Source organism: Eleutherodactylus coqui, chromosome 1, assembly GCF_035609145.1.
Source record: "Eleutherodactylus coqui strain aEleCoq1 chromosome 1, aEleCoq1.hap1, whole genome shotgun sequence".
NCBI lineage: Eukaryota > Metazoa > Chordata > Amphibia > Anura > Eleutherodactylidae > Eleutherodactylus > Eleutherodactylus coqui.
Genome location: NC_089837.1, coordinates 452,112,126 through 452,131,609, shown reverse-complemented (window position 1 = coordinate 452,131,609; position 19,484 = coordinate 452,112,126). Strand labels below are relative to the sequence as shown.

General features: G+C 44.0%; 1 protein-coding gene across 1 annotated transcript in view; it reads left to right on the top strand.

Moving 5' to 3' along the window:
- Nucleotides 1–19,484, top strand: part of WDFY2 (WD repeat and FYVE domain containing 2) — a 69,455-nt gene that overhangs the window by 35,507 nt on the left and 14,464 nt on the right. Inside the window, exons 4-7 of the mRNA XM_066593534.1 lie at nt 1,305–1,359; nt 2,970–3,120; nt 5,472–5,584; nt 12,893–13,019. Of these exons, the coding sequence (XP_066449631.1) occupies nt 1,305–1,359; nt 2,970–3,120; nt 5,472–5,584; nt 12,893–13,019 (446 nt within the window). The remainder of the gene's footprint in view (nt 1–1,304; nt 1,360–2,969; nt 3,121–5,471; nt 5,585–12,892; nt 13,020–19,484) is intronic.

Genomic DNA, 19,484 nt, shown 5'->3' with positions numbered 1-19,484 from the left:
CTAGTACCCTGTTGTACTGCCTGTAGCTTGGATACAAGATGTGATACGGGCAGGCATGAAGGCTTTAGTACCCTGTTGTACCGCCACTAACTTGGATATAAGATGGGATACGGGTGGGCATGGAGGCTCTAGTACCCTGTTGTACTGCCTTTAGCCTGGATACAGGCAGATACGGTATCTTGCAGCATATCGCTCCACATTTGCTGTAACAGACAGCCTACAAGTCTATATAATTTAGAGGGTCAAAGTTGGCGTCTCAGAAGGTCCCATATATGTTTTATTGGCAATAAATCTGGTGATCGGACAGCCATGGAAGACCATCCCACCAGCGTCAGCAGCGCCAGCTATACTGAAAGCAATGGGAGAACTCTGCGATCCGCCCAGTGATGCAATGAAACTGCCTCCCAACCACAGGGCTTTCATATGGTTGTGAGCGCGATATTAGGACGTGAATCACGGCACGATGTTGCACTCACCAATGTGAAGCAGCCTAAAGCAATGGACAGCTGACAGAACTGAAACGTGTAGACGGTCAGTGCTGAAAATTGGTGTGATTTGATAAACCGTTGTGGTGTTGATGTAGGAAGTCATGTTTACAGGGAATACATCGTCAGAAAATTACCTGTTTAATAGAAAAACTTAATTTAAACACATTTGTAACTTTTTATTTTTAATCCTTTAATTTTCTGCACCTACGGTATATTTTGAAATCCTCCTAAGTTCTGTTTTCGCGCTGCCCACTGAGCAGGGTGGCCAAAATTAAAATTTTCATTTTTCTGGACCACTTGCCCCCAAATCACGGACAGGCAGTCTCTAAAATAATCATATACGCATCCTTTTTTTTTTTTTTTTTTCACGGATACTGGGGAAAAATCCTTTGTATGGAGTGTCCAGGAATTTCTGGATAGTTGGCCACCCTGCCACTGACCGTCATCAGGCTGACACTTCCTGCTCTTCTCCGCTGTCATCTCTTTATTATACAGCTGGAGACATTAGGCAGGTAGGTTCTGAATGGACAGTTAGTTAATAAGGGGAAGGACCCGGAATGTTACATTTATTTTTCACCTCCTAATCTTTTTGTAACAATTAAAACCAGGCTTGGGTATCCTAGATATACTTTTTATAGAATTACCAGGTTTCTATATGGACTTTGGTCAGTTTCATATTACGAGTGTGCATTATGAAGGGAGCCCAACTGGGGGTCTCATGACCTGAACTTGCAGCATTATAGAAGCGTGCACCCACAGTCAGGCCAGGACATTCCTCCATACTACAAGCACAACAACTTTTTGTTTTTTTTCTAGGAATTTATTTTAGCTGAAGATTACAACAAAATGAACCCCACAAGAACGTATTCTGGTAAGAACAACATGTAATGGTATATATATATTTTTTTTCCTTGCCAAAAAGGACTCTTCTGATACTTGCACATGCAGGGGTTTCAGACGCCCTAGTTTGGGTCCACACGGGCCGATTTGCAGTAGTGTCCCGGCCAGCGCCATAAAACGCGTGAACTGGCGCACAAATCAAACGTGTGCCCGTTCGGATGGCATGGGCCCTGGCGCATACTCGCCGAGGCCGCAATGCCGTGGGGCCTCCTATCCCCTCCCCGGCTCACCTCCTCTCTCCTCCCGTCCGGCTATGTGCAATGGATGGGGGCGGAGCTAACCTCACGCCCCTTGTCCGCAGCCAGCAATGGGAGGAGGCGCGATTGGGTGAAGCTTGACCCCTCCCATTGCAAACAGCCAGAGAGGAGGAAGCTTAGCGGTCACGCTGCTCAACTGCCTCTCGTCTCCCTTCTCCAGCCGTTGTCATTGGCTCCCTTAGGAACCTATGCAGCGGCCGATGTATTCCGACCCGAAAGACAGGACTATCTTTGCAGGCTGTCATGAAAGCACTTAGCGCTATATTGGCCCGGCCGGGTGCTTTCATGACGCGCAAATACTGCCGTCTGATCTGATGCATTGGAATCCAATGCATCAGCTCGTAGTGTATATCGGCTGGCCGTGAAAACTGCGGCTGATATACGCTCATGTGAAAGGGGCCTGTGATGACATTTTCAAAATCTCATCCACTTTGCTGCTACTGTAAATGCCACAGAATGTCCACTCGGAGGGTCCGCGCAGGAATTCTACAGCAAATTTGCCCCATCTGGGCCACCTCTTAGACCATGAGTGAGATTTTAGGACCACTCATTAGCCTCTTCTCTGCTGCTAGCCCAGAGGCAATCTAGCTTTGAGCTAAATACCTTATTTAAAGGGGTTATCTCATACAGCCAACACCTGTCCTTATGGGGTATATTTGTATCATAGAGGGTGGTCCCCTACTTGGGATCTCATGTTATGAGCTATAACCCCTCTGTAAGAGCAGCTTCTGCTACAGCAGACTGCAGCAGTCCATTTATTATATGGATGGCCATTCATTTGAATGGCCGCTATGTTATACTACATTTCCTGGCGGCTGCTGCAAAGGACACATCTGACCAGAAAAGCCTCCCAAATAAAATCGTCTGATTGCACTTGCTGGAACTGCAATCTGGAGTATATACTAGTTGCTGGGATATACCGATTAACAACTACAGCCTTGTAGATGATGAGTCGCTCTAGATAAACTGGCACTGAGCTGAGGGCAGAGAAAGGGTCCCCATAATAAAGGCACAGAAAATAATTCAGAGTTGAAAAAAGTCAAAAAGGAATAGAATTATTGAGTTTAGATCCTGGCACTGATATACAGACGAGGGGTTCTCTCAAATTTGGATTGGTCTCGCATTAAGGTCTTCATAACCCCCATCTGTCTGGCAGCAGGGAGCTTCACTGATTGAGAATGATCATTCCATGCTTTTTCCAAATGCCCACAAATTTGCTACTTATGACATTTCTGATTTGCTTGGTATTGTAAGTGGCTGACTAATGTGTAGCTGGAGTATTCTTGCCCACCGGACTCTACAGTAATGTGTTATTACCCTACAGCGCACCAGAGCAGAGTAACCATGGTGCTCTTCATTCTGGAGATGGAGTGGATGCTGAGTACGGGTCAGGACAAGCTCTTTACCTGGCATTGCTCGGAGACTGGGGAACGCCTAGGAAACTACCGCACTACGGCCTGTGCTTCATGTCTACAGTATCCTTTTAGGATCCTACGCCATAAGAGTGGAATCTCATTGGCTCGTGTGTGTGCAACCTTTTATCATCCTTCATTCTTTTCACAATTCAAGTGCAAAGTGTAGTCTTTCTTGGAAAGGTACATTACAGTTAGGGTTAATCTGTGTTTGGTACACTCATTATCAAAAAAATAAAATAAAAATCAAGTGCCTCTTGACTCTGTTAACTGGGCAAAATCTCTTCCCTGGGTCGTAGAGGCGTGTAGTGGTCAACAAGCTCTGCACTAGCGGAGAAAGAGGTCACTACACACAAGGAGCCGCTGAGCCTCTTTATAGGCCACTTGGCAAGACCGTTCATCTAATCGCACCACAACTCTAATCATTTTTATATCTGCCAAGTTTTGCAACAAAAACAGCTCCTTCTATGGGCTTTATTTATTTTTGAATGTAATATGAAACCCCCATCGGAAACGCTATCTTTTCTCCTTAGGGAGAGCACATAGACGGTGTAATATGCAAATACAGGAGATGAAACAATACCTCCACAGTGCCACCTATTGGAAGGCAGCAATACCTACAGTATGACATGGGTCAGAAACACTATCTTTCCTCCTCAAGGAGAGCACCTAGACGGTAATGAGGAGACTTAAAAGGCCATTTACGCTCCTCTGGGTAATATGGTGGCACTGTGGAGGTATTGTTTCATCTCCCTTATTTGCATATTACCCAGAGGAGCATAAATGGCCTTTTTAAGTCTGCTCACTCACTGTCCAGGTGCTCTCCCTAAGGAGAAAAGATAGCGTTTCTGACCCCCATCCCAGACCTCTCACTAGCGAAGCCAGACTCCTACTGCACACTGAAGAGCAAAAACCCTGAAACAGCTGTCTGTACATGGAATCTGCTTTCAATTCCTGGTCATTGTTACAAGGCTTGGATAAAGAGTCTAACATTGACTTTATGTATTGCTGCCTTCCAATAGCTGGCGCTGTGGAGGTATTGTTTAATCTCCCTTATTTACATGAAACCCCAACACATCAGATTCTCCACCACTTGGAAAATCTTTAAAAAGAACTCCTTTCCCCTTCCCTGTAGACTGTAAGCTCACAGACTGGGTCATCTCTCCTTCTGTATCAGTTCTGGTGTGTAAAAGCAGAAAAGTTCTAACCTTTTAAATATTGGGAAAAGTATGGTGTCAAAGGAACTAAACCTGATGGCTCATGTTCACAAACGTATCGGTAAAACGCTGCGGGTCTCCATGCAGTGTTTTACAGACTTTGTAACCATCGGGTCTGCCGGCAGAGACCACGTATGGCTGTGAGTGCACCGCACTTGGTCGCGCATATTTATTTATTTTTTTTATATTCTGTTGAAGGGCTGAAATGTGTTGCAGTTCTACAACAAAATACGTCTCAAAGTCCATACAAAACAGTGCAGACTTTGGTGGGGATTTTTTTTCCATTGCAGAAAATCCACCATAAGTGCTCATGCCCGCAAACGTAGCGTTTTACCAACGTTTGTAAATACTGGCTCTACCAGCAGAGACTGCATATGACTGTAAGTGCACTGCGTATGGCCGCAGACATGCGCGGTGCGACTGAAACAGAGTGGGTTTGCTTATTAAGACTAGACCTCCAATTCATTTGTGATGACCACAATTCCAATGCTATTGGTTGTGATTGATAGCCACGATGTGCAGCCCCGATAGTAGACGGAAGAATTACTTGCATTTTTCTGTATTCGAACTTTTTTACTGATCCTCGGGGAGGATTTATACAAAATTCATACTAAAGGACTTGTAAGCTGCTCATTTATATGCTGAGATCTGCACTCTGCGCTGCAGCTGTGGAGGCACGTGTTACCTGCAAGACTTACCATGGGAACCACTCCATCACTTGCTATTGCCTACAGCTCCATCTCCAATTACAGCGGCTATAATTGAGCAGAGCTTTATGTTCTACCCAGATGATGTTCGATGCTTTATTAACTATTCAGTACTCTGTAAATAAAAGACGGCCTTGCGGTTTTCATTTCATCTTTCTGTCATACAGCAAAGTCTTGAAGATCTGGAGGCATCTCCTTTTGTGCTCCTGACAACATTAACTTGGTGACTTGACCTCTCTACATAAGTGAGGATGTGGATGGTTGTTTGGGTCGATACAATGTTCCTTCAGAACAGTAGAACACAAAACGGGAATTCATCTCACGGGGCCACAAAAGCCACGGGTTTGTTCTTCTATGTATGGTATAAAGTGTATTGTTCCTGTACACTATAGGCCCTTCTCTATAAAACCTGGTTAATTTCTTTTCTAACAATAACTTTTAGAGAACATTTTCCTTCATGCGTATTTCTTCCTTGACTTTGATGCAACAGATTTGACGTGGAGACAAGACACGTATTTGTCGGTGACCATTCTGGACAGGTCACTATTCTAAAACTTGAACAAGACAACTGTAGCCTCATTACTACATTTAAAGGACATACAGGTGAGTGATCATCTAGTAACCCTTTCTGATCCACTGTCTGACATCTTCCTACATTATGATTGAAGGTTGTACAGCTCCAGTGTCAGAAGACATCCGACAGGGTATTCTTACCGTCTATTGCCAGCCTATCCGCTGTCGGAGCCTCTCTGGCGCACACACACTGGCTTTAGCCAGCAGATGGCACTGTTGTATAACAGTAAAAAGAGAGAGCCTTTTAGGAAACCCTGAGTCCAAAATTGGATTGTAAAGGGTTAACAGCTATAGCTTAGCATAGGGGGTAGAGACATTTGTTGACTGCTCATACATGCTGCAGCTCTGTTGCAACTGCCTGCCAATCAATACCGATTGAAAGGTGACACGATGACTTTAGGTTTAAGTCCAGGTGCAACCGTTATTCCAGGTGTCACCTTGCAATCAGCGGTTGCGGCAAAGAGTTACAGAATGTGCAGGTAGCCTAAGGCCATGTTCACACAGGGTGGATTTGCTGCAGATTTTCCATGCTGAAAATCTACGGCATCTAGAGTGGCAGCAGTGTGGATTAATACTTCAAAATCTTACCTGTGGAAAAATTCTGCACTAAATCAGTGCAAAGATTGATATCCAGTATGAAATTTAAATTTGTAGCCGCGGATTCCACATCTCTAAATGAGGGGGGTGAGATCCACACCAAACTCCGCACATAAAGGGCTCATTCGTGGGGGTGTATTACTATGGGCTTTCATTCTTCTATTCACACCTGAGTTGGAACTGTGAGGGAACATCCGTAGAAACAGCAGAAGAAATAAATTGCAGCATGCTCTATTTCTCTGTTTCCAGGGCTGCGTTTAATATGCAGCACCGCACAGAGCGGGGAGTTAAAAAAAAAAAAATTAAAAAAAAGTCACACTGCACATGTCCGTGACGTCAGTGCCTATCACAGCCTGTAGTACGTGATCTCTGCTGGCAGAGTGAATCGCTTGCAATGAGTAAAACGCTGCAAGACTTGTTACTCATACGCCCTTGTGAATGAGCCCTAACCGTGTTGATTTTGGTGTGACTTTTGTGCTGCAGAAAATTCCAAAACAAATCCACCCTGTGTGAATATATTACCTTAAAGTAATTACCAGATTATGGGCTTATTCACACAGGCGAATTAAGTTTTCAGTCTATGAATTTGCAGCGCATTGCTTGCGTATCTGGCACTGCCTGTGTGGTTAATTTTTTTATTTTTTCTCTTTTACACGCATATTTCATATTTACCAGCGGTTTTCATGTGGGCAAAAAAACTCAAACAGGTCCATAGATTTTATGTGTAAATACACTGTATACGTATGTATTGTGCATAATTACACAATCCCATTGACTTTAAGGGGCTATTTCAGTCTGTAACACGAATCAAGATGGAACTTTCAGCGTTTTTTTTTTTTTTGCCACGTGAGTAAATATGCAGATCTGAATGCCTCAATGCAAATTAATGAGGATTCAGCACTGGGTATTACAAATTTAAATAATTTGCGTGTAATACGCAGTGTACTTATGACCCTGTGAATGAGCCTTTACTGTTTGCAGTGTTCATTTTTTTTAAAAGCGGTTATCACTACCAAAATCATTAATCCAGTATGTATGGGAAAAGTGATTGCTAGGGGTCCAACCGCTAGGACCCCTGGTATCACAAGAATGGTGCCCCTCAAGTCCATCAAGTGACTGGACATTCCCTCTGTATACAGATAGCTAAGCGCATATTCGTAAGCACAATAGAAGTGATCAGAGCGACTTGGGGTGTGACGTCTTCATGATTACTGGGTCTTCCCGTTGCAAATAAGTGATACATAATTTTGGTGGGTTAATTACTTTAATGTAGAAGAAGTAGCCTACCGCCCAAAGGGTCTTGCCACAGCTTATGTCCCACAAGGATGGAGCATATTAAAATCTAACGTGCCCAATCTTGGTTTTTTTCACCCTGTTTCCACTAGGGATGGTGGAGATAGTACCCTGCTGATTCTCAACAAAATCTTTGGGTTCGGCCATCCTACATCTACTGTGTATAAACCATTTTACAAGCACCAAGTCCCAAGTTCTGTATCAAAAGCTTCTATCAGGGACATATAGGTATCTGGACACAGGCCCCCAATCTGACCCAGAATCTGTGGCTCTTGGAGACCTTAGACCAGTTTCATATCTGCATCGGAACCGTCACAGAAGCGGCTGAAAGTACTAGAAGAAAAAGTGCTGCATGCAGCTCTTTTTTTTTTTTTTCTTTCATCCAAAAACGGGTGGCTGGGCAGAAAGTGGGCGGACCCAATTATAGCCAATGGGGGTCCGTCTGGCATTGTTCATTCCATCCAGAAACGGAACCATTTGGTCGTGGGGATTCCCCTTTCCTGCTCCCCCCCAACAGAGCAGGAAAGCAGCATCCCCAATGCAGATGGGAAGCCACCTCTAACTTGTTACATATAAAAGCTAATAGTATAAGATCTACTTGAATTACAGTGTTGTATCCGCCAAGAGATGCCATCAGATATTACAGAAACATGGAGCAGATTGGTATCCAATACGGGACATAGATGCAACCACATTCAAGTGACTGATGATGGTTCTACTGATTATACCTCTCTACACTAATGATAAAGATTAATGTGTATTAAATCTGCTTTTTATGGTGGCGTCCTAGTGCAGACTACTGGTATTACTATAGAACCCTTCCCACGGGGAGAATAGTCTTGTGATTATGCCTTTTGTTAGAGCTTTCCTCTGGCATATGTAACAATGCTATTGTGCCGCCATCCTATACAATGGGCCCACGGGGATATACTTCTAGTTTCCATTTGGGCAGCATTAGCTCGCTGTTTGTTCTCAGATTTCGCTAAACTAATCTAGATTGTGGTATTATTAATATTGTTAGATTTTGCAGTTTTTTCCCCCATATAGCTGTCGCTGTGGGCTTAGACTGCGCTAATCAGCTAGGAATTAACGTCAACCTCTAATTACAGCAATTTACAAGCATAGACTTTCTCTTAATCCCTAGGTCTCTTTAGCTGTCGGCTTTTTCCATGACTGGTGTGACAGAGTTGGCTTATCACTGACTTGTGTATTATGTTTTCGGATATTTTTAGTGTAATCTGCCTTTTACAGCAAAAGAAATGATTCTGCGCTCTTAATTCTGTGTGACGCCATGTTGGCACTGATAGAGGGCCAGATCCCTTCATACGCTGCGGCAAAATAACGTTCTCTTTTCTGTCTGGTTCCCTATGGAAATTGACCCGAGTGTAAAGATTTATGGAAACCGTCTAAAAGAAAAGCTGACTTTGTTGCCCCTAGCAACCAATCGCAGAGCAGCTTTCATTTTTCAAGAGCACTGAGGAATGAAAGCTGCACTGGGATTGGTTGCTACGGGCAACAGACCATTTCTGTCTTAGATGGTTTAATCTCCCCCCTATGTGTTTTTGAACCATCGCACCTCTCATCGATGCGGACGGTACCCGTGACCGCCAAACAAGACTCCGATGAACAGGGGGTTTGTTCATGAATACTGGTGAACGGGTTCATTTAAACCATGTCAAAGGGCGTTTAGGAATAAATATGGTGAGGGGAGTGACCAGCAAAATCTCGGGTACATGAGTGGGTGTAAAACAATAGAGATGACCAGAAATGTTACTTTCAACTTCCCTCATGCTTGCATTAGATATGCGGCACGTCGCCCCATCTTGTTGAAAAGTTAAGTTGTTTTAGGCCCCCTTTCCATGGCCGTTGCAGAATATCGCCAGCAATATTCCGCTGCGGGGGACGAGGGGGGAAGACCTGTCGGGCTCATCGCAGCATGCCGCAATTTGAATCCCATGAGCGGAAAATCACTATGATTCTCCGCTTGTGGACAGGGGTTTGCCTTCTGTAGCAATGCTATGGAAAGCATTCACTGCGTTACCCGCGAGCCGGATTATCACCGCGGGTAACGCAATGAGCAATCGCCCGTGGACAGGCAGCCTAAGTGACTGATTAGTTTAAAAAAAAAACTTGCTACCCAGATTACCAGATATGGTCCTTAAAGGGGTTTTCCAGGCAGCACCAGGTGTCTGTGCCAGGCTATACTGTGGTCAGAGCGGAATCTGCTTCCTTTGACTCCAGTGTAGTGTCCAATGCTTTTGTTTTGGTACAGCTCTCATTGAAGTGAATGGGAGCTGAGCTTGCAATTACGCACCCCGACCACTACACGGGGCTGAGAAGTGTTTCCACTCCCGCCCTCATGCATCCTGGCGGGCGTTGTCTGGATAATCCCTTTAAAGGAATTCTACCCCCCCCCCCCCCTACACCTCTCCCGCATGCAGCTCCAGTGCACAGTCTGTGACCATCGATGTCTACGCCAAGTTGAGAAGTCCGCAGTCACAGACCCTGCAGCCGCTACCACCGCTGGACCGGAGCTACAGGCGGGGTGAGTGTAAAGCCTGTAATGATGCTGCCTGGCCAGAAGTCAATAGGGTGGTTGCTAATAGCCTCTGGCCGGCCAGCATCTCAGGGAGTACTACAGGAGTGAATATTACTATAGTAGCCACTATGGGGATCCATATTATTACTGTGGCCTCTACAGGGGTGACTATTACTATTGGGGCCACTGTGGGGGTGACTGTTACTCCTGTGGCCACTATGAGAGTCACTATTAGGGCTTGTTCACATGGGTGTAAATGCATTTCGGGCGTATTTGCAAGAACAAAAATCACTTAAAGGGGTTGTCCCGCGGCAGCAAGTGGGTCTATACACTTCTGTATGGCCATAATAATGCACTTTGTAATGTACATTGTGCAATAATTATGAGCCATACAGAAGTTATAAAAAGTTTTTCACTTACCTGCTCCGTTGCTGGCGTCCTCGTCTCCATGGTGCCGACTAATTTTCGCCGTCTAATGGCCAAATTAGCCGCGCTTGCGCAGTCCCGGTCGTCTTCTTTTTTCAATGGGGCTGCTCGTGCTGGATGCCGGCTCCGTGTAGCTCCGCCCCGTCACGTGCCGATTCCAGCCAATCAGGAGGCTGTAATCGGCAATGGACCGCACAGAAGCCCTGCGGTCCACCGAGTGAGAAGATCCCCGCGGCCATCTTCATCAGGTAAGTAAGAAGTCACCGGAGCGCGGGGATTCAGGTAAGCGCTCTCCGGTGTTCTTTTTTAACCCCTGCATCGGGGTTGTCTCGCGGCGAACGGGGGGGGGGGGGGTTGAAAAAAACACAAAAACGTTTCGGCGCGGGACAACCCCTTTAAGCACATGCTTTTTTTATTTGCAGTGAATGCGCAGGTTCCCTGCATATTAGCACCTGCCCATTCATGTCACTTGCCTATTGTGGTGCATAATACGCACCAAAATAGGTCACATCATGTATCTTTTTCATGCGATTGCACATGGCATGAAAAAATCTGCTCCCCTCAATGAGACCATTGAAGTCAGTGGGTTCTGTTTGCAGCGTATTACTCATGCAGAAATTGGCGGCCATAAGTCTGATGTGGCGTTTGGTGAAAATAAGTTTGATACCCCTTCAAGTTGTTTTAATCATTTCTTGCTTACTATACTGGAGAAGCTTGATATTGTACCAAAAAGTGTAACCCTTTAGCGTTTGTCAGACGGTCTTCCCAGCTCTTCTATGGCAGTTCTTGTATTGTTGGATATTTGTCTTGCAGTATTTGCCATCCAAGAGCTGTAAGAGTGATCTACATTTGTCTTTTGGCCCACAGAGTAGCAGATCCTCCGGTGGCTCCAGGCTCGGGCACCATAATCGGCCTCAGGGGTTCAGCAGACAATCCCTTACCTCTAGGGACTCGTTCTTATGGGTTTATTCACATACCTAATAGACCTTTCTGAAATGTCCTGTTTCTACAAGGATGACCACAAAGCTCACCATGTTACCAAGCCTTTCTAAAATGCATATAGGGTGAATACAATTATTAACCCCATGGTGACATCTGCCATACAGCTATAGCAGATGTGCATAGGGAGTTTATGGAATGGGCATTGACAGTCAATACCTGGCTGCAACAGCCGCAAATAGAGTTTACTTTGCATGCGGCTGTTAACAATTTAAAGGATGCTGTCTATTCTGACAATGTCATTTAAATGCTCCATGGGATGTAATTCGGGTGCCATAGCAACACAGGGCCTTGTGGAAGTCCTCAGAGCTGCTATGGATGTCTGTTTGTTCAGAGCTGCCTGTGGCACATCTTAATATACTGCAATACTTCAGTATTGTATTATATAGTATGTATGCAGGCATTCTATTGTATAAGTGATCAAACAATCACAAGTTCAAGTAGCCATAAGGAACTCCAAAAAAAAAAAAAGTAAATAGAAGTGCGGAAAGTGTTGTGTAACAATTTTTTTAAAACTCCCTTTTCATTATATTCATAATCTAATCAAAACAAACAAGCATTTTGTATTGCCGCATCCGAAAGAGGCCAGTCTGTTTGTTTAAAATACATTATTTACTTCACATGGCAAATGCCACCAGGAAAAAAAAATACAGAATGCAGAATTATGAAGCTTTTTGGTCACCTCGTCTCAAAGAAAAAAATAAAATAAAAAGCAATCCTATAGCCTGAAAGGCAGCAATGGAAACCCCAGGGCATCCCGCAAAAAACAAGCCCTCACACAGCTGCATTTACAAAAAAAAAATAATTATGCTGTTCAGAAGATGGCGACAATTTTTTTGTGTATCTGTGTTTTGTTGTTTGGGGTTTTTTTGTATTTTTTTTGAAAGATATTAATTTTTTTTAAGAGTAATAAAACAAAAAAAATTACATAACTTTATTCTGTGGGTCAGTATAATTTATGATACCAAATTGTATCATGTCGTCATTGCTGCTGTGTACGAAGATCTCCCTCCTCAAAAAAAATAATGATAGATAGATAGATAGATAGATATAGATTTTTTTTTTTTTTTTGGCACAACAATTTTATTTTATTTTTTTTTTTTTCATTTTTTTGCCATTTCACTCCACTTAGTCTATGTTAAAAGTCCTTGAGTAGCATTCAAAAATACAACTTGTCTTGGAGAAAACAGAAATGAAAAGGCAGAAATGGCTGCATCCTTAAGAGGTTTCTGATTTGTGCTCATGGACTGTTTACTGCCTTTTCTAGCAAGTAATGCATCCAGCATAGTTCATATTCCACTATTGCCTCACTAATAATCCACAGCTGTGCACTCTGATCGATCTGCTCTCTGAAGTGTATTTCATTATGGGTTGTAGAGCAGAACTTGTTGACTTAAGGAGCATCCAGTGTTCAGGGACTCGGGATGCACTCAAGTGACCTGTAAATCCTCCAATGACCATATTAACCTGTGTTTCATTCCCAGCTGGTGTGACGGCCTTGTGTTGGGACCCGGTACAGAGACTTTTGTTTTCTGGCAGCTCTGACCATTCCATTATCATATGGGACATCGGGGGACGAAAAGGAACGGCTTTAGAACTGCAAGGACATCAGTAAGAAACTGTTCACTTCACTACGGGGCTCGTGCATTTTGCAGAGTGGTTATAACTTCTACAGACTGTTCTCACCCGCATTGCCAGCTCGCTCCAGAGGCTCTGGAAGCAATTCCATCAGATTTGAAGGCAGTAATAACTGCATGCAGCACTATTCTTGCCATCAAAAATGACGGAAACCATGATGGGTCCATAACAGACCCAGTTATAAGCTGATGGAGTCCTTTAGATCTGTCGTAGAGCAGATTTCAGCACAGTGTTTGTGGTTTCCTTTTATGAAGTGACAACTGGTCAGTCCGCTAAACATGCATGCTTTTATAAATCCACCTTTGAATATCTATCTTGCTGTCACGTAGCATTTATAAATCTACTACCGTAGTGATTATTAGGAAATCATAGTACCAGTGTTTCTGGTGGCGCAATGTTCCACAGATGGGCTACATCCATTATGATCTTCACACAGCTCTACTACATCCATCCTGTCCACACACATTACACACACAGCTGTACTACATCCATACTGATTCACTAACAGCGTGGTACATCCATGCTGATTTCCAGACCTCACCAGCTCAGCAGACAACTGGATACAGTGATCAACCCCTGGTCATGTGATCCCTGACTCTACCCACAGAGGTGATCAAATGACTGTGACATTATCACAGGCCCTGGTAGCTGCTGTCGGCTTATCCAGTATACAGTACTTTCTACCAAACTGCACAATGCCTTCTCCCACATCAGTGATGTCACCGCAGGTCCTTTAGGCCACTGGATATCTTTTACCAAACTGCACAATGACTCCTCCCACAGCAGTGACATCACCGCAGGCCCTTCATCCCACCGGATCTGTGTGGTGGCAGTAGGTTGGTGCCTTCTGTCAGGACAGCTGAGTTGTGTCTGAGATAATAACTGCCTAGTTGTATTCTCATTTTGTTATTTTTGTCCTCCCCTTCCAAGAGCCCTAACTGTGTTCTTCTGTCAGTCAGGCTCTGTGCTTTATATATGTTGTAGGACCTGCGATGACATCACAAGGGGTGGAGCATGAGAAGCACACACAAACATACATACTCAGGGTCAAGTGGTCATTAGTAGTTTGATCATGTGTGAATAATATCAATTTACACCGTTCAGCCATAACCTTTAAACTAATGAGTCTGGAACGCTATCTTTTCTCCTTAGGGAGAGCACCTAGAAGGTGAGTGAGTGAGGAGACTTATAAACCCATTCATGCTTTTCTGGGTAATATGCAAATATGGGAGATGAACAATACCTCTGCAGCGCCACCTATAGGAAGGCAGCATTCCTGCAAGTCAATGTTAGACTCTTTATACAAGTCTTGTAACAATGACTGGGAATTGAAAGCCAAGCCAGAATCCATACACAGACAGCTGTTTCGGGGTGTCTGTGTATGGAATCTGGCTTGGCTTTCTTTTCCAAGTCATTGTTACAAAGCTTGTATAAAGAGTCTAACATTGACTTGTAGGAATGCTGCCTTCTAATAGGTGGCGCTGCAGAGGTATTGTCCCATCTCCCTTATTTGCATTCAAACTACTGACAGGTGAAGCGAATAACACTCATTATCTGGTGATCATCGTGAAAACGCCTAGTTGATGATGCAGCGTTCCAGTGAAGAAACTTTTGGCAACTTGGGTTTAATTCCTTTTATTATAAAGGGCACCAGTAATGAAACATATTTTGAGGTAAAACTCCTCTACATAAGTCAAGCTAGGATATACACTAATGACAATAATAAGGTATATACCATATAAAGGAAAGCATGTAAACGGGGAAACAAAATTGCTAGAAATTAAAAAGGGAGCAAGTGTGTGAATTCTATTGTGGATTATTCATTACCTTCACACACTTACTGATTTAATTAACTTTATCATTAATTTCTATCTGTGTTGTATTTTCTTTTGCTTCTTCTTTTATTACCTATATACCTTGTCATTGTCCTTCTTTTGTATCCCAGCTTGACTCAAGAAGAGTCTCTGATAATAATAGGAGCAGAACTTTACTAAGTTGTCAAAAGTTTCTCCATTGAAAGGTTGTGCCATGTACCAGTTTTTTTCCCTATGTCCTACACTACATTGCATACCTATCATTAGGGAAGGTATCCAATTGGCTGGCAGAACCTCCATTTGAAGTTCATTCTTGCCAATGGCCTTAAAGCCCCTAGGATCTCTAGGCAACTATTCAAGATTGCTCCACCCATTTGTTATATTCTTCATACTAGTTATCTGATGACTGTCACCTGTCAATAGGTGGAATATATTAGTCAGCAAGTGAACAATCATTTCTATAGGTTGATGTGTTTACAAGCAGGAAAAGTGGGCAAGTCCAAGCATCTAAGTGACCACGACGAGACAAATTGTGATGGCTAGATGTCGGTGTGGGATGTTCCTGGTATGCAGTCGTCGGTACCTACCAAAAGTGGCCTATGAAAGGACAGGCAGTGAACCAGCAACAGGGGAGCAAAAACTATAGCACAGACTAATGGAAAAGTTACTGCTGGCTATGATAGGAAGATGTCCAATGACAGAGGGCTTCACAGCTTTCTATGTAATTGCAAATTAGTCAGAGTACCTATGCTGATTGTCATCCACTGCTGAAAGCCCCTACAGTGGGCATTAGCATCAGAAATAGACTGTTGACCAATGGAAGAAGGTGGCCTTGTTTGATAAAGCATTACCTTGTGCATCATGTGGACAGCCGGGTGCATATGCATTGTTTAGCTGGGCAGGAGATGGTACAAGGATGCACTGTGGGAAGAAGGCAAGCTGACTGTGTTAGTCAACCCCATTGAAATGACTAGAACCACAACCGCACACGTGGGACCTGCAGCCCATTCGCTTCAGCATTACTGAAATAGGAGTGAGCAATACTGTACTGGGTAATAAGAGACAAGTCCCCCATTCTCAAGATCGGTGGGGGTCCCAGTGGTTGGACACAACTGACCTATGAGTTTTCACACATCCAGTGGATGGACGAAAACTTGTAATTTCGTATACTAACTGGACAACCTCCTCAAAGGTTCTTCTGCTAGTGTCTTGGTGCCAGATACCCCGGAACACCTCCAGAGGTCTTGTGAAGTCCATGCCTTGACAGGTTGGTGCTGTTTTGGTGGCACAAGGGGAACCTACAATTGTTAATATTATGGCTGATCAGTGTGCATATGTATGTAATATATGTATACTGTATATCCTATATAGAATATATACACCGTATGTGTGTTGTCTAGTAATGAGCCAAAGTACATGACAGCTGTTGCTGTTATTCTTTGTGTATTTTATTTTGAGGACTTGGTACAATGATTTTGTTTTTTTGCACACAATCCCACGGAGGATCTTTGTCGCACCCGGGGAGGCCAACCGATGACTGTTGCCTAGAAACGGCAGCATTACGACTACCTTTGGAAAGAAATGCCTGCCAAGGAATGATTTTCATATCTTTTGTGTTTAGATGCTTTTATAAGCAGAAACAATTCTTCATTTATTTTGCAAGACAGATCACTTTCCACTGGAGCCCAACTTCTACAGCAATGACTCGAAGCCTTGCTCTCCCAGGAACCTGAACCATCACAACTGTTTGCTTTCAGGCAGTTTATATGTTCAGGGACCTTTATCTGCTAAAACTTGTATAGCATTGTTTCTGGCATACATTCAGCTCTTGTATAGTCTTGAATATCTTGTTGCTCCATTTTTTAGTATCCTGTCCACTTATTGCCATCCATATTTGGTTGATCGCCAAACAAGCTACCGTCTTGTCCGTCCTTAAAGGGGTTGTCTAATTGTAAACTTCATTACTAGCCTGAGGATGGGCCATCAGTAGCAGGTTAGTGAGGGTTTGCCACCCCGGACCCTGCTGATCAGCTTTTTGCCAAGCTGGTGTGCTTGTGCTCTGAGCTGATTTTCTGCTGGAAGCAGACAACTCCGCTACAAGTGGCGAGGCTTGGTATTACCGGCTAAGTTCCCACTGAAGTAAATGGGAACTCTTCAAGCCTGGCCACTACAGTGGGGATGGAGCTGCCTGTTTCCTGCAGAAATCAGCTCTGTGAATGAGTTTATAAGCCCAGCAAACTGCTGGCGGCAAAAACACTGTTGGCCTATCTTAAAAAATAGGCCATCAATAGTGTACAACCGGACAGCAGATTTAAAGGAGTTTTCCTACTATCGCCTTGATTCCCCCTATCCATTGGATAGAGGATAAACATCAGATCACTGTGAGGGTGACCACTGGGACCTCCAGCAGTCTTAAGATCTGTGCACCCTGAATGCTCCATAGCAATGGGATATTGTGTGACCAGACTGAAGGAGATCGATGCACTCTACAATCTCCTTCTGTCTTAGAGGTAAATGGAATGGTGGTCACACATGCTCACTACCACTGCATTCTGGTGAAGGATTGCTGCACATCCCAGTGGTCTAACTCCCAGCAATCTAACATTTATCCAGTGACCAGGGGAGAAATATAATTTGTGACACGAACCCTTTAACTTGTCTCTAGAACCAGCTTTTACCAAGATGTATGACACTAGACGCTAAAAAGTAAATTGTATGCATCCGTCAGACATCTGTTGCACAGGTTTTTAACAAAGTGGTATTGTAACATTGTATAACTTAAAGGGGTTGTCCCGTGCCGAAACGGCTTTTTTTTTTTTTTTTTTTTCAATAGGCCCCCCCCGTTCGGCGCGAGAAAAACACAAGGGATGGGTTAAAAAAAAAAAAAGTTTAGTACTTACCCGAATCCCCGCTCTGCGGCGACTTCTTACTTACCTTACCAAGATGGCCGCCGGGATCTTCACCCACGATGCACCGCGGGTCTTCTCCCATGGTGCACCGTGGGCTCTGTGCGGTCCATTGCCGATTCCAGCCTCCTGATTGGCTGGAATCGGCACACGTGACGGTGCGGAGCTACGCGATGACGCGTAGAAGGGGGCGGGGCCAGAACGCCGCTCGTGCCGAGACCCAAGAGAAGGGAGAAGACCCTTCTGCGCAAGCGCGTCTAATCGGGAGATTAGACGCTGAAATTAGACGCCAGCAACGGAGCAGGTAAGTGAATAACTTCTGTATGGCTCATATTTAATGCACGATGTATATTACAAAGTGCATTAATATGGCCATACAGAAGTGCGTACCCCCACTTGCTTTCTCGGGACAACCCCTTTAACATTCAAGAAGGGGGGCACGGGCGGACAGCAAATCGCAGCATGCTGCGAATTGCTGCAATTCTCCGCGGTGAGCCTATCTGTCAGATCGGCTCACCGCGGAGATCTCTCTGCTGGCTCTTGCTCCCGGGCGCATATATCTATATTACACTCCAGTTCGGCAGCATGCAGCAATTCCAGCAACCTCATTGGTGGTTTGGCTTGTGTGATTCAACCTCATTGGTTGTTTGGGTTCCCAGATTCAACCTGATTGGTTGTTAGTGCCGAACTGGTGTGTAATATAGATATATGCCTCCCAGGCAGTGGCTACCGCAGGATATCGTAACTCCTGTGGACAGGCAGCCTTAGAAAGATAAGATGAAGGATAGATGACACACAAACTTAAAGGGCTACTCTGGTAAAACACATTTTCCATGCCTGCCTCCCTCTCCTGATTGCCTGTCACAATCTGGAGGTCTCGTCTGTATATTCCAGCCACTTCCCTGTAGTGCAGTCCCCTGTTTGATGCTTAGTAGTCACCATCTTGAGGCTGAGATTTTTCACTTTCTATCAGTCTTATGATGCATCAGCCCAGCATTAGATAAGGCTATACCATTTTTACCTTTCTATATTCACCTAAATAAGCTACAGGCCATAAGTATGCAGTTAGGAGGATGAGCTGTGATCTCCTCTATTATAACTGTGTGACAGGAGCTGTGTGATCATCAGTAACTGTGCCTGTATCCCTCAGTAAGCAGTATCTGTGGTAGATCCATGTAACAGCATCACACAGACTGAGAAATTGATTAGAAAATGAATCCATAGTAACATAGTATGTTAGGTTGTAAAAAAAAATAGGATGAACTAGATGGACATATATTTCCCACCCAATGATTATCTAGAGGAAAGTAAAGATACAATGAAGTAGAAGCTAATTTTCCTCATTTTAAAGGAAAAACCAATTCCTTCCTGACTCAGTCTGGCAATCAGAATAGTTCCTGGATCTCCGACCCATCTGAAGTAATTGGTGATTATAACATGTATGACTGTAGAACTCCAGAAAGGCATTCAGTCCCCTCATGAACGTTTATCGAATTTGCCACCACCACGCCCTCAGGCAGAGTTCCATGGTCTCCCTGAGATCACATGACCAGAGGTTCAGATACAAAGAAATAACTAACCAAGGTAACACTAGCCCACTTTATTGGGGGGATAGTAACATGGTATGTAAGGCCGAAAAAAGACGTATGTCCATCCAGTTCAGCCTATTTAATTTAAATTTTTCTTTTTTTTTTTTTTTTTTTAATCACCGGAATGAC